The sequence below is a fragment of the Vigna unguiculata genome, chromosome 2, assembly GCF_004118075.2.
Source record: "Vigna unguiculata cultivar IT97K-499-35 chromosome 2, ASM411807v1, whole genome shotgun sequence".
NCBI classification, from domain to species: Eukaryota; Viridiplantae; Streptophyta; class Magnoliopsida; order Fabales; family Fabaceae; genus Vigna; species Vigna unguiculata.
In genome coordinates this window covers 29767786-29783065 of record NC_040280.1, presented here as the reverse complement: position 1 = coordinate 29783065, position 15280 = coordinate 29767786, and the positions used below count along the sequence as shown (strand labels likewise).

General features: G+C 30.7%; 1 protein-coding gene across 1 annotated transcript; it reads right to left on the bottom strand.

Moving 5' to 3' along the window:
- Positions 1–593: 593 nt before the first annotated feature.
- LOC114171365 (probable N-acetyltransferase HLS1) lies at positions 594–2616 on the bottom strand. The gene is made up of 3 exons (XM_028056449.1): positions 2112–2616; positions 1819–1991; positions 594–1732 (listed from the first exon to the last, which is right to left on the bottom strand). Exons 1-3 carry the CDS (start codon positions 2292–2294, stop codon positions 868–870), a joined length of 1221 nt encoding a protein of 406 aa, XP_027912250.1. The 5' UTR covers positions 2295–2616; the 3' UTR covers positions 594–867.
- Between the last annotated feature and the right edge of the window lie 12664 nt (positions 2617–15280).

Here is a 15280-nt window from a genome sequence, read left to right as displayed (position 1 = left end):
AAAGAACAACTAAACGTAATTACCTGCGAATATAATCATGCCTAAATAAATTTTAGGGGTGCTCACAATTGGGAGCTTTTGACTCGTACTACCATTAAGAAATAAATTTATATTCTTTAAATAACCCGGTTTTATTATATCACACTTATCATCTTATCTCACATTCTTTGTTCTGTTCTAATCTGTGTGCATAAAAAAATTGATCTAAGAAATATGCGAGGAACTCAATAATCAAATAAAGTTAGGCAAAGATAAGATCCTGAGCTGCGGGCATATTATCAAAGGACAGAAGACATTGGCGTCAAAAAAGGTCCTTTAAGAAAAGATTAGCAACAAGACATGCCCAAACAAAAAAGTATATTGGGATTCACCCACGAGTTCATATCCCCCTCCCTCAAAAGCCATATCCCATTATTGATATAAAAGCGTAACACAGTCATAGATTCTGATACTTATATTTAGTAAAATAACTATATTATCAAAAACAAAACAAATAAAAGAACAAAGTCCAAATTACTAAAGAGGATAGGTAAAAAAGAGCAGAAACTAAGGTTGCGTTTGGGTGGAAAGGGGTCCAAAAAGCCACTTTCGTCTAAGAAAAAGCTAATTAGTAACAACAAAATTCGTAACAACAAAAGGTGAAGGGGATATGGTGGATATAAGGATATTCCTTCAACATAGCAAAAACAACAATAAAATCACATATACCTCACTATCTGCATTTCCACCTCCAACTCGTTACCCTAACTAGATAATATATTTTGAGAAAGTATACACAAAATGAGAGAGAGAGAGAGAGAGATAGGAGGAACCGAAAAAGAAAGAAAAAGACAAGAGAACCAAAAAGTGGAGGTGGACGTTGACTCGTTAGACCTCTCTCGGGTCAACAAAAATGGACATTCCGGGTTGAGATTTGGTCCAGTCACCAACGGAACCGTCACTGTAATCCTCGCCCAACCGCTTCATACACCATAAATCTTCGTCACACGACAGCATCTTCCAGTGGGGTATACCGGACCGTAAGGGCTCGTTTGGCGACACTTCCGTGGCCACCACCCTGCAACCTTTTTCCATCGCGAGGTTGTGCGCGAACCCACACAGGGCCTTCACCATCTTCACTGCATCTGGGCCTTCCCCTCCAAGCCCGTACATGAAGTGAAACCCGAACGGCCTGAACAAATCCGGGATCGACGGTACACGCAGCCACGGCAGGGCCCGGTCCACCACCCTCGTCGTCTTCGCGAGCGTGCGCTTCACGCGCGACGCGCCTCGCACCTCGAGCGTGAACACCTCCTTAGAGTTCCACACGCTCACCAAGGCCCACGACTTGGGTGGGTCCGACAGGAAAAGATCTGGCCCGGGCCATGTCTCGACACTGTAGGACCCGCCGGGGACCGCCAGAAACGTCCCCAGACTCAGCTTGTTCTTCAGGACGGAGTCAATGTCGCGCGGGAAGAACTCCGTCGTGGAGAGACGGCTACGGTAGAGAACCTCCGCGTCGGAAGGGGAAAGGCTTATGATTGTGACCTTGGGGGACACCCTTGCTCTGTGGGCGAAAACGGGGTTGACAAGAATGGACGGGGTACGGAACTTTGAATACCCGCATTTGTCGGTGAAGAGTTTAACGGAAGCTAAATTGTCGTTTTCCGTTGCCATGTAGGAATACTCAGCTCCATTATCCCTAAACCACGCCTCCATCCTGTGCACCAGCTTCAACCCTATTCCCATTCTCCTGCATCATCACAACACAAGCAAATAATTAATCAACATCTTCATCTATATATGATTAACATAACCATCTATCTAACTTCTTCTTACCGTTGATTAGGTGAAACACGAAGGCCTAGTATGTAGGCGACTTTAGTGTACACTGGAACATGTTTAGCGTTATTGGCATTGTGTTTTCCGTTCCTGGATAATCTTTTTCCGCATGTCACCGTTTTTATGCATCCTCTTATCATTCCTACTACCTCTTCACCAATCTCCGCCACCTGTTGATCCACATGAAAAAATCATTAAGATGTTATTATCTTGTTGAAACTTTATCTCTCATTGAGTTGGTGAGAAAAGTGTGTAGATACATTGATTAAAGTTGGTTAGTTGATGTATACCAGCATGAGAAAAGCAGGCGAATGGCGAACCCTGCAAATTGGGTCACCCAGCATGTCGGTGAAGAGAGAAACCTTGCCACTGGGTCCAACCTCACATATCCTTTCAACAGCTTCTACTCTCTCTCTGTCTCTATCAGGATCGAACTCTCTCACAGACACCATAGGTTTCAACTCTTCACCCATCTGAAGAAAAAGTACAGGTATTCCTGCGATGGTGGGAGATAGGATAGAAGAGAAAGATGGCAGAAGAAAGTGCGAAGAACTATTGCAAGGGAAGGGTGGAGTTTTATAGAGGAGTGTGAGAGTGAGGAAATAGCAGCTTTTTCAAGACTGATTAATAGTTACACTGTGCCATAAGCAAAAAACCTAAACTACCAAGGGTTCGAAATTTGAGAACCCAAACAGAGGCTGAAATGATTTGTATAGGCATGGCATGAATTTGGAAAGTCAATAAATAAAAAAAGGAGAAGAGAAGGGTGCTGTTTATTTAGATATTTCAGCTTCTATTATTCCTCCTCAGTTGCCAGGTACAACTCTTGTGGGCTTTAAATACTGAACTTTTGAGTTTTTCATTTTCAATACAAGATTATTTTTTAGTTTCTCTCTCTAGAATCTACCACTTCCTTATGCTTTCATTTCGGGTTATTAGATTATTATATATACATATAAGTTTAAAATAATTTTGGAATATGTCTTTATCTATTCTCCCTTCGCTCTCTTGTTTTTTCTACATTGGGGAGACTTTTTTTTCTTCTGTATTTGGATTGAACATTTTTATTTTTCTTCTTTATGAGTGGTACCAGCAATAATAATGAGGGAAATGAATGAATAATATGGATCGGCAGAGGCAGGAGAAGGGGCAATGGGATGAATAAGTGGCGGCTATGGCTGCGCAGGATCGTGGTGATGTTCTTAATTGAATTTTTAATCATTTATTTCATACGGAAGGACGCGTTGTCATCATGACCCCATTTGTAATCATTACCTTTAATACTATTACATACTCTCACTTTCCTTCTTATGTATATAAACCACATTTTATTTTTAATCTAGATAAAATATTAAAAACATTTTACAGTTTTATTTATTTTCCATGTGTTTTTTTATTCATCTCCTTATTTTGCATCAGATCAATTGGATCAATAAAATGTTTATTTTTTATTTTGTTTTTTCAAATCAAACGCGATAAGTATATACATAATTAAATTTATATGTATATACTTAAACCTACTATACATACACACTAGTATAGGATGTTGTGAACTGTTTGCATGCATAGGATGCCAGCGATGATATCAATGTTGTATTCCCTGAAACCCCAATCAGCAACCAACAACCTATTTAGTTTGTATTTTCTATCAACTTATTCGATGAAATTGAATTTAATTTCTTTTTAAATTAAATAATTTGTTTTAAAATGTAAATATTGAAAGTGACATATCATTACGCAATCTAATATCTTCATTTTCTACCCATATGATATAACATAATTATTGTAAATAAAAATGTAATTTGAATATACTAAATATAAGAATGTTCTTATATATTGCTTAAAATATTAATATAATAAAATTCTAATTTATTTTTGTTTATTTGTGTATTGTCACAGTGAGTGACCATTGAACTGCAAAATGGATTCCCTCTTACACTGCTCTGCAGCTGTTAGCGTTGATTTTCTGAGCACGATGATCGTGGCCGTTGATATCATTGTCTGTCTGAATTGACTGCTAGGATTACTTCGCTCGCGAGCAGCAAAGATTCTCGTTACTTTTATCATACCATTGATTAAAGCCTATGAGCCAGAATTTTCACTACTCCTATTCTGCCACAAGATTAAAAGGTGTCATGTTCTAAAGTAATAATTAAAATTTCACTTCTAATTAATTATGCAGAAAATAATACTAATAAAATCAACATATTTATAATATATTATAATGTTACATGACAAAAATCTAATTATAACATATTAGATGTCACTCATATGTCATGCTTTAATGATAAAAAATGATATTACAAATACTTGCATTATAATTTATATTTTATAAATAAATTGTCTTAAAAGATGTTAGTGAAATAGTGATATAATTGTATAAAAGTATATATTTTATTGTAATTTATTTAATATATTTTAGAATATACTATTAATATTATTCTCAATTATATGATAAGAGCATCAAGCATGACTCAACTCTTATCTTAACAATGCACAAGATAGTTTTTTTTTTTTTTAATTTTGAGATGATTACCGATCCTATCATTATTAACAAAAAAAATGATGAAAATAAATATATTATATTTTCAAACAATTATATTAACATAATTTATTATTTTCTATAAATATATCATTTTTTAATTAAAAATTGAATTTGTTAAAAATAAACAATATTTCATTAGAACACATATAACCTCCCAAGAATAGAATTATAAAACTATTTTAAATAGATGAATAAAAATTAAAAAAATGAAGAAACAATTAAGGCAAATTCCATAGTGAGAGAATAAAGGACCTTGCTAAGACTAACTAGTGTTTGATTGATATTTATGTACAAGTACTGTTGTTTAATGTACCAATTTGGAATATTAAAGGTAGTGCAAACCAAAAGGTATATTTTGAATGTAGAAAACCACCTTGATAATCATTAGTAATGGAAGGAAGTTAATAGGTTACCAAAGTTTTGGGTTTTAATTAATAATTAATGATTCAATCATTTTCTTTGCTGTATGACGCAACTGCCACATTAGATTTGGGTGTGATAAGAATGTAAGGAAACCTTTTTTTAATATGTGTTCTCTATATTTTCTTAAAAGAGAAGTATTATAATAAAAAATAGTTTTATACTATGAATTAAAATATTGTTACGAATATTAAATTTGATTAACTTTCTTTCTTCTTCTTTTTTTCTTTCATTTTGTCACTGAAAACTATTTTACAAACACTCTTAATGTTTATAATTTCTGAAATTTTGCTGTGTCATTTCTTACTTAGAAAAAAAAATACTATTCTTAATATTTATATTTATTTTAATAGTGTTAATATTTAATTTTGCACATTCCAAAGGCAGAACTCAATTCCCAATAATACATAATATATATTTGGTTTGGGATAGTAATACAAATCGATATGAAATGATTATAAATATTATAGTTGGAGAAGATAAAACCACCGTATATAATTTTAATTTTATAAAATATGAAAGAATGAATATCTTTATACCTACTAAGAGATGCCTAATAATATAAGTCCTTCGATGAGCTTGAATTTGAAGCTACATAAATATATGAATGGATTTAAATTAGTGTAGTTTTCTACCTAGTAAGAGATGCCTACTATATTATCAGAAAATAATTTTACCATGATACTTTTTTGTAAAAATTATGGCATAATGCTGAGTATAATCATAAGTTTTATGGCATAACTATATTTATATTTATGTACAGATCTTATTATTTTAATATGAAATAAGGAATAATTAATTTAAAAATAAAAACACTAAAGAATTGTTAATTTTGTTTTGTTATTTTATTTAAATGACTGATCTTCTCTCTAAAAAATCACTGTGCCATCTTTTTTTTAACTCTTATATAATATTAACATGTCAGCATCTATCTAGTAGATAAGTCGGAAACATTTAATTATTAATATTTAATATTTTTAAGTATTTTTTAATTTTTAACTTGTTGGTTAAGAAATATGGTACAGTGTTTACTAAAATAATAAGAATTTCAAGTTTAATATAGGTCAGATGCTCTTTTATTTAATTGCATGAGTTACATCTCTCTCTCTTCTTTTTCTTAGTTTGTTTTTTCTACATAAACAATCTCTTAATTCTAACTTGAGTAACAAGAATGATAGTGACACATTTTATCAGCACACTTTGTCCATTTGATTAAAACTTATAAAAATTGTAGGGCATATTTTATTGATAAAAATATAACAAGCACAAAGGTACATTTTTTTTTTCATTTTAATACCAAAATCTAAAATAATAAAATATGTAATTATTTTGGTATAAAACACATAAAATAAAACATTGAAACTAAACATATATATCAATCTTAAATAGAAAACCCTTATATTTTAATGTTTTAGAAGTATTCTGAGTCTGTCACTCTGAACATTAATTTTTTAATTAAAAAAAATAAAATTTCTCTACTATTCTCTGTGATTGAAATTTATTGAATATCTTATGCCATCTTTGTCTGGGAAAAGGTTGAGCAAAACTTCATCATTTCTGCAAATTTGACAGATTGTCTTATTGTGGTTTGCTGGTTATTTGAAACCGTTTCTATAAAGTTAAAATTATTTGATTCCCATGTCCAAAACTTTTTCTTCCACACCGTATAGTTGACGAATTGAATTAAAACAGAGCAGAAATGATCCTCATATTCATATAATAATGCTGAAAAACTGATAATATACAACTTTCTACTTGCACAGTGAAGAATATTCAATCAACAAGAATTAAATCTATATAATGTATACATCATGCATAGGGGTCATGTCAAATGGTTCCTCTCTCTGATTTATATAAAGAAATATTCCCTAATATTTAATTTGTTTTGTGATAATAACTAATGACAATGACAATAACTATAAGAAATACAAGAATAATATATAAGAATAACAACAAAAATATTTTAATTTTTTAATAATAATAATTTTTTCATGTGTATGATTATTGTTTTGGTACATCCAACGGTAGTTCCTTTCTCTATCTTGTGAGGTATATCGCAGTTTTATTTTTAAAAAAATATTTTAAAAGAATGTAAAAATATTTAAATTTTGCTTAATATTTAATTTTTAAGTTTAATTTTTAAGTGATTTGAGTTTGTATTGAAAGATAAAAGAAGGTAAAAATATTTAAACATCGCATGACTTCGACTCCTAACATTATAAAATTGACTTATTAAATGTATCCAACAATTATGAATAGAAAACAATTGAATATTGTTTTAATATTAAAATTTAAATTTATTTAAGACAAACTAACTTTTATTACGTTATATTATATAAATGTATATTTATACAGCTTGACTAAAAGCGTACATCACCACTAAGTTTGCTTTGCCAAAAGATAATAAAAAGGAACGCATATAATAATAAAAAAATTAATTTGACTTTTTCATCAAAATAGTATAATTTATTTTTAAATTAGAATCTGGTATCTTACAACAAAATTAATCTTAGTTAATACAAGTTTGTTTACTTTCTTCGTATCTAAGTAACGTTTTTTATCATCCACAACAATTTCAGAAATTCTAGAATGTAAATGTTAATGTTATTATGTAATAATGTTTTCAATACGAAAATAGCAAAAATTTCATGTATTACTTTTCTTCTCTGTAAAATAAATATCAACTTAAAAGATTTAAAATATAAAACAGGTTTTCAACACGTATCATTTTGATGTGAATTTTACTTAGAAACGAAAATAAAATGATTAATTTTTACTGACAGTGTGGATTTTTCTAAGTTGTACTGAAGTGAATAAAATTTCAAAAATTAAAATTTTTTTTTCTATACTAAAATAAAAATTATACAAACATGGAAACAATCTATAGAGAAAATAAATAACCATTATCTCATAAATCATACAACTAAACAAAACAAAAATAAGGTAGTTGATATTTATTACAAAAATGAGAAATGACACTTAAACTACTTAAAATAATATATTATTAATTTCATATTTTTTTTAAACAATGGCTGGAAGTTTATCTCAAATGGTAAACAAGCAGCCATAACGCAACGCAAAATTGTGAAAAGTAAAAAAGAACACTTAAATTAATTTGTTTATAGTTTATTGATGATACACTTGTGTGTAAATGAAACATTTAGAGCATAATAGTGATATAAAAACATAATTTGATGCTTGAATCGGGTCCAATTTTAGAGTAAACTTTCACTAGTTTTTTTAGTTTTTTTAAGAGTGCATATTTATATTTATCATGATTTGAAATATAATTGAAGAAAGACTTTTAGAGATTTTGGTAAGAAAATGATTTCATTTTAGTTTGTTATGGTTTCATAAATCAATAAGTGGTTCTTTTGAGTATTAGATGACGATGACTTCGTTACTTGTACTTTTGTAAGTAAATACAATTTAAAATCTATTGTATTTTTTCATGTGGAGAAATCATTCTGCTCTTAAATTAGATAATTTAACTTTTATTCATAAAGAACAATATAAGTTATTTAATATTTTACCTCCGCAAATTTATTTATATTTTTTTCCATAATAGATATAGTTTGTCTATTTCCTTGAAGTGTAATGTTTTTCATGAGTTTCTTGTGATCTTTCCGTGCTTTGTATTTATTTTTTTTAATTGTATTTTATGTGATAACAAATGATTGATAGATTTTAGAGTATCAACATCACTAAGTTGTAAAAATTCATAATGTACTTAGCATGAGTTTATTTGTAAGATTGAAGTCTACTCACTTAAACAATTCTTAAACTATAAATTCATAAAAGTCAGATTAAAATATTTGGGAATGTTTGTAGGTGAACCCATTAAAACAAACTTTATGACACCCTATGGTTAATAAAATTAGGAAAAAAATAAGTCATTAATTATCCGTTTGTTATCACAGATAACTTCTATTTCATCAATAAATATAATGATCTTATATTCTTTCTCCTCATCCTTTTCTTTTCCTTTTTATATTTCTTTATCTTCTTCCTCATATAATTATTTGTTCTATTACAAATAATTTAAAAAAATATATAATTATTGACGGATTCAACCACAAAACGAACGTTAAAAGAGAAACTTTTTATGTCAATTATACCGACAAAAATATTCATTGATAATTTGTTTTCGTTGTTTAAATTCGTCCACAATTACTATTTTACCATCAATTTTGATTTTTCAGTAAAGTTCTCGTCAATAATATGGTACTTTTTATAGTGAAAGAGATATAAAAACTCCTATGTGTACACAATTTTTAACTTAGGCCTAAATGATAAGTAATTTATGGAAATTTGGAGACAATGTAACCAATAGACGTTGCAGAGAGTAAATAAATCAAGACGTTGGGTTAAGCAGAAAATCCAAATTCGTTAAGTAGTACTGTGTAGGAAGAATAAAATTGACGGAAATGTTAATCACAGTGTATTCTTGTATGAGTATTTATGTTATCGATAAGTAGTACACTGTGTATCGATATAAGTACATATACAATATATTCTTGTATGATGAAAACTATTACACTGTGTATTGACGAAAACTAGTACACAATATACTGTTTTTTCTTAATCAATCTATTATATTTGTGTAATAGCTAATCACACAGTTCATTTTTCTTCTACATTGACGTTTCTTACCAGTAAATTTAGATGGAACAGCTCTCGTACAATATAATATTTAGTAGATGTAAAAAATTGTAGAGTATTAGAATTATCCAACTTTATCGTTCTCAAAATTGCTGGTGTGTTGCTGGGAAGAGTCTATGTGGTGTGATCAAATTTAATAGTATTTTACAGCTGCAGTTACGCCAGACAAAACAACACCGCTCAGCGACAGTAAGAAACCATCTTCTTGTTTTCAGACCTAAATTCTTTTAGTTTATTTTTTAATAATAATTAGATACTAAAGCAAAGACATAGGCTTAGAAGTAAGATTAATTATGCAGATCTAAGTTAAAAATTTCAATCCCAACCAGAATTGGAAGATAATTGAGGTTTTCAAGATTCAACTGTCCTTTCCAAATTTCAATAATTGGTGGTGAACAGAGAGGCATATGCCGTATTACATGCACATAACCTCGCAATGTATACTCCAGAGCAGAATAAAGTGTGAAAATTTAAAACGACATGATCAGATTCTTCCTCATTCTTAATTAATTTAAGAGTAACCATCTTCAAAACAAACCTAGATCCCAAGACTCCACCACCATTTTTCTCACCAATTTATTTATTCTGTGTCTAAAACTTTTTCAAGCTATGTTATTCCATTAGATCTGGAATGAAATTAAAGCACTCAAAAACACTCCCCGCATCGCAATTAATATGGAATTTCTCATGGCTGATTCTTCTTTAAAAATCTATCCTTTTTGTTCCTGAAGTAATTTGGAATCCCACACTCAAAAAAAAAACCATTTTGTCCCACAATTACTCACTCTTCAATCTTGTATCATATCCAAAATATCTATCAAAAGAAAATAATAATTAAAAAAAATGAATTTTAGTTTGGCTTAACTTCATAAAAATAGGGTTTCTGCATCCAAACATAATATCTCCAACATATCTCTTGCACTTACTCTATTAAGATAATAAACGTTAATTTAATTTTGAAAAGTTAACTTCAACTTGTAATATCAACTTACATATATACTAGGATTTACATCTACTTTAGTGAAGTCTCGTCAACAATTATATACACAAGTCATTCTAATAAGTGCAACAGGCCAATAGTAAAAGAGCACTAACAAACCCATTATTTATTCCTGCGATCTTTTGGCATTAATCCATTCTCATATTCCATTCTGATATGTTTGATTGAATAGGCTTAGGAACATTAAATATTAGGTCAATGTAGAAGATCAAGTTGTCACTGTTTACCTCGTTTGGGGTTTGTCGAGTTGTTATTTCCACTCCTTTCGTTATAGTGTGGCCATTATTCGCAATATTTTAATAATTTTAATAAGGAAATAAATAGTAGAGATTAAAGAGGGTACAATCTAGAAAGAAAAGAAAAAAAAAAGAAAGGCAGGACCACAGAACATGGTTCAACAAAAGATCTTAGATCAAATATTGAAGTGAAGCATGTGTATATATATTTAGATTTTGGAAGGTTTATGTATGGTCCCAATCAAAAACAAGAACGTAGGTGCTGGACACATATCGTGTTTATGCTGAAATAAAGAGACAAAGAAAACAGTTAGGGGAAAATCTCCTAGGAAATGATCAAAGGTAGAGATCTGGTTCCCCCTTTTTTTGTTTATTATTTTAAATACAGGTTTGGTTTTCGTACATGCCCTCTTACCTTAATTTTCATTTATATACTAATCACTAGGTCGCGAAGCACAACCAATGTTGTAGGGTCGATTCCAAACAATAGGCCCTGTTGTTAGGCCGTGTCTCTTCTTGTGTGGCTACCACATGGAGAAATTAGGGTTAGGAGAAACCACGTTCGCTATGTGGGATCTGATTATATTAAATGCTTAAACTTTTGCTTAATATAAATATTAATCCCCTCACCCACTTTGGCGATCGACAGAGAAGCATGAAAGGGGGTTAGGGTTAAACAAATGACAACAATTAGGCAGCGCATTCACCATAATCTTGCACTTTGTCTCTGGCCCAGCGTGGGAACGAACAAGGAGGACAATATTGCTTAAGGAGTGATTAAAAATTAACAGACAGAAAATGGGGTAAATTGACCATGCATGATTAGGGAAAACAGAAGAAAAAAAATGGCGTGGCTCGAGGAATGTTTATGTGGGAATTGAGATATCGATCACTGAATTAACTGCCGCTTGTTCTATGTGATGTATACGTATTCTTCTCCATTTGTTTCCGTAAGTAATCGTTGTTAGTGGTTAATTAATTATTTTTTTGATGACAAAGCGTAGTTGGCCATGACAAGGTACGTTTCTTTGTCCTCATTATTGAGAACTGAAAAGAGAAACACGAATGAAACGGTAAGAAAAAAGAATGATATTTTAATCCAGTAAAGCGTAGATGTTGTCCGGGTTGGCGACAGAAAATAGCTACAGCTTGACCTTTTTACAGTATACAACGTTGGAGGGCAAGCCATAAAATAATGAAGGCATTGCGTTGCATGTAGAAGCAAGGTTCGCAGTGTCCGAGTGGAATAGGATGCTCTCTGTTTGGGTAGTAGTATAGGTAGCTATGCACCCAGAAATAGAAAATTAATTGAAGTGATGAAATTGTGACCATACACGCAGGTAAAAACAATGTTGGAAAAACAGAAATTAAGGTAGCGTAGGTGGTGTACAGCTTTGCATGTTGGGGGGGTGCTTGACAGAGGAAGGAGACAAAGGCAGAGATGGGATGAAATTGGTGGCGAAGGAGTTATGAATTGATGATGCATGCATGTGTGTGTGTGTGAAGGTGAGTGAGACTAAGCATGCAGTGAGAAGAAAGAGAGAAGAAAGAGAAGAGGTTGAGGAAGAGGTGTCAGTTCTCTGAACTTGTTATTTTATGTGTTTCTTAGCAGATTGTATGCTAAGAGTCCGACACTAGGGTGCGGACCTGGCTCGGACGCTTGTCCAACAAATTTCTGCACCCTTCTCTCTTTTGTTATCTAGCGCTATCTCATCTCTCAGCTCTATTTTTTCCTGAAATGACATTTCCTGCTATCTTCTTCATCACAGATCATACTTCAAATACATTCAAACGTTACCCTTCTAATAATTTCAATTCCAAACCCTTTTCATCTTAAGCTCGTGAGAAAAACTATTTCACCCATCAAAATCTAAATCAAATTATTTACTGGACAAATGTGAAAAAACATATTAATTTTTCCTAACTTTTATACAGAAGTTTTTTTTTCCTTTTTCTTTTTATTAGCAAAAATATTTATGAATATAAACAGAAACACTTGAAACATTTCGACCCTTATACACAGTTTATGTACATTCTTTTTGAAACATTTTATCTTCATTATAATATTCTATCAAGAGTTCATTTTTACATTCTATTATTGTGTCTTTCTAACAGGATTGCTATTACAAATATGTGTGTGTGAAAATTTCAAATAATTTGAACCATTTGATTGTCCACGTATAACTTCAACAAAACACATAAATCAGACATTTTATACAGAGGTTATTGTTATATTTTTCTTAGATATATTATTGGTTTGATAAAATCATATAGTAAATGAATCTTAAACGAAGTACAAACACATAAAAATAAATAAAATTATTGTGAAGCTTTTTAAAATAATTAGTTTTTGAATTTCTTTGTTCATTTTGTATTTTGTATATACATGTGTGTTAGAAGTTAAACATCAATTAGAGATAAAATAATTTTATAATATATATGTAAATGCAAATCTCACCTTAGAAATCGATTTTGAAGAATTAAGTTAGACTTAAAATTTACTTTTTAACATAAAATCAGATAAGATCATTTCATGGTATATCTCAACATATTTTTTGTAGTCTCTTTTAAATTTCAACCACCAAACGTTTTTAAAGGAATATAAGCTTAGGAACAATCGTATCGAGGTAGAAATAAATGCTAAACTAAAATATTACGGTAAATGTTTGGAATTATCGATTTATAGTTCAGAATACTAACTTGCCGATGCAAACTTTTCTCCATTTTTTGTAGTCTTCTCGTGTTTGAGGTGTTGTGTTGGAAGAAAAATTCGTTGTAAATCCTTTAATTAAATACACTACAAATTATGGCGTGTTCTAATTTCAAACTTGATTAAGGGGTGCTTTATAATAATATTCAAACTACATTAGTTGTATTTTTTTACATGCTAAAAGGGAAATAAATATTTTCATTATTACTGCTGAAATAAATAATTTAGACCTATGATAATTAGTTTTAATCTTAATTTTATCAATCAAATTTATTAGAAATTAATTTTTTGAACTTTATTTATGAGTCATGGTGGTCATTAATCGGTTTTTTTTTTTTGCTGTGAAGTTTTTTAAGGCACGGTTATTAAGAACTTATTATTTAGGATTACATAGGTTTTTATATATAAAATGAGCAAACTTTAGTTTTGGTTCCTAATTCTCTAAAAGGAAATGTAGTTGTTTCCTTTGCTTTTTAAAACTTGTAAATTTTAAGTTTTGTGATAAAAATAAACCCATGGTTTTGTTTCTTCAAAACATGAAAATACTATATATTTAGTGTTTAACATTTATTTCAAAGCTTAATTTCCTTATGGATGCATTTTTAATATGACGAGATAAAACAGTGAAACAGAAAAAGAACATAGATGTGATCAGACAGTGTGATGAGAAATGAAGAGATAATAAAACAAAAAATAGAAGTGAGCCAATGCATGTTAAGTCCTTTTCATTATATTATTTGTTGTCCTTGGAAGTGCAACTTATTCCATCGTTATAAAATCCATAATATTTGGTAGATAATTTATTATTTAGTATAACATTATAGCTTATTTATGTTCATAATTAAGTACATTTGAATTTAATTATATGTTCAACACTTGGTTTCTTTCCTTGGTTGTCTGAAACTGATCAACTGAAACCTTAAACTAGGTATATTTTTATTGAAACTAAAGCCAAGTAGTATGATATGAAAGTGAGAGATATCAGTTGGATTTAGTCAAGTTGAATATAAAGTATGAGGTTTGGTTTTATAGACTAAATCCATTCATAGTCCAATAATATGGTTTTACATATTTAAATAAAAATGGTTTTTATGTCGTTAAGAATGTAAGTACGAGTCTAAGTTTCATATTGAATAAAAATAAAAAAGATGAATATCATATAAAGATCAAGGTCCATAAACTTGTCTCAAGGTTTTGGATTAAGAATAATGTAATACTTTATGTGTAGATTGAACTTACACTCACTCACTAGTGTATTGTATCTCTCTCATTATCCTTTCTTAAAAGATCCAATACATACACATAGATAATTAATTATTAATATGAATTTGTAATCCAGCAAGGTAAATAAACGGTGGTCACCGACAACAATGGACAGGTTTGCCGTGTGTGCCACCGCAAAAGTGCCTCTGAAATATAAAGATTTTGGTGGATTTGGTGCCAGTGGTTGCTGTGTTGTGTTAGACCATTGGGTGGAGTCAACTTTGAGGATGCAAACTTACGATAATGCCCCTGTTTAAGTACTGTCCTTGGCATGGGACTGCTTTGTCTAGGATAAGAACAAAGGAACAAACAAACAAACAAACAAATTCCCAAGCCCTGCAGCAACCTTATCATGCGCCACTCACTTACCATCATCACATCATCCATCGACCCACATGCATGCGTGGCATGCCATTGCATGCCCATCATAACCTCATCCACTCTTTCTTTCTGGAAGTGACACGGCGCATGCAACCCCTGCACATAGAGAGATCCAAAAATCAATACTTTTTTTTTCCCTTTGCTGCAATATCAAATCACAGAATCCATTCCCAACCCACTCTAGTGACGTGCAACAGAATTCCCACTACTCATAACCTTCTTCCTCTTCTACTGTATCTTAA

Coding starts and splice junctions, on each gene's coding strand:
- LOC114171365 (XM_028056449.1), bottom strand. CDS start 2,294: ATGGGTGAAGAGTTGAAACCTATGGTGTCTGTGAGAGAGTTCGATCCT. Junction 1,992..2,111: donor CGCCTGCTTTTCTCATGCTG/GTATACATCAAC, acceptor GTGGATCAACAG/GTGGCGGAGATTGGTGAAGA. Junction 1,733..1,818: donor CGTGTTTCACCTAATCAACG/GTAAGAAGAAGT, acceptor GTGATGATGCAG/GAGAATGGGAATAGGGTTGA.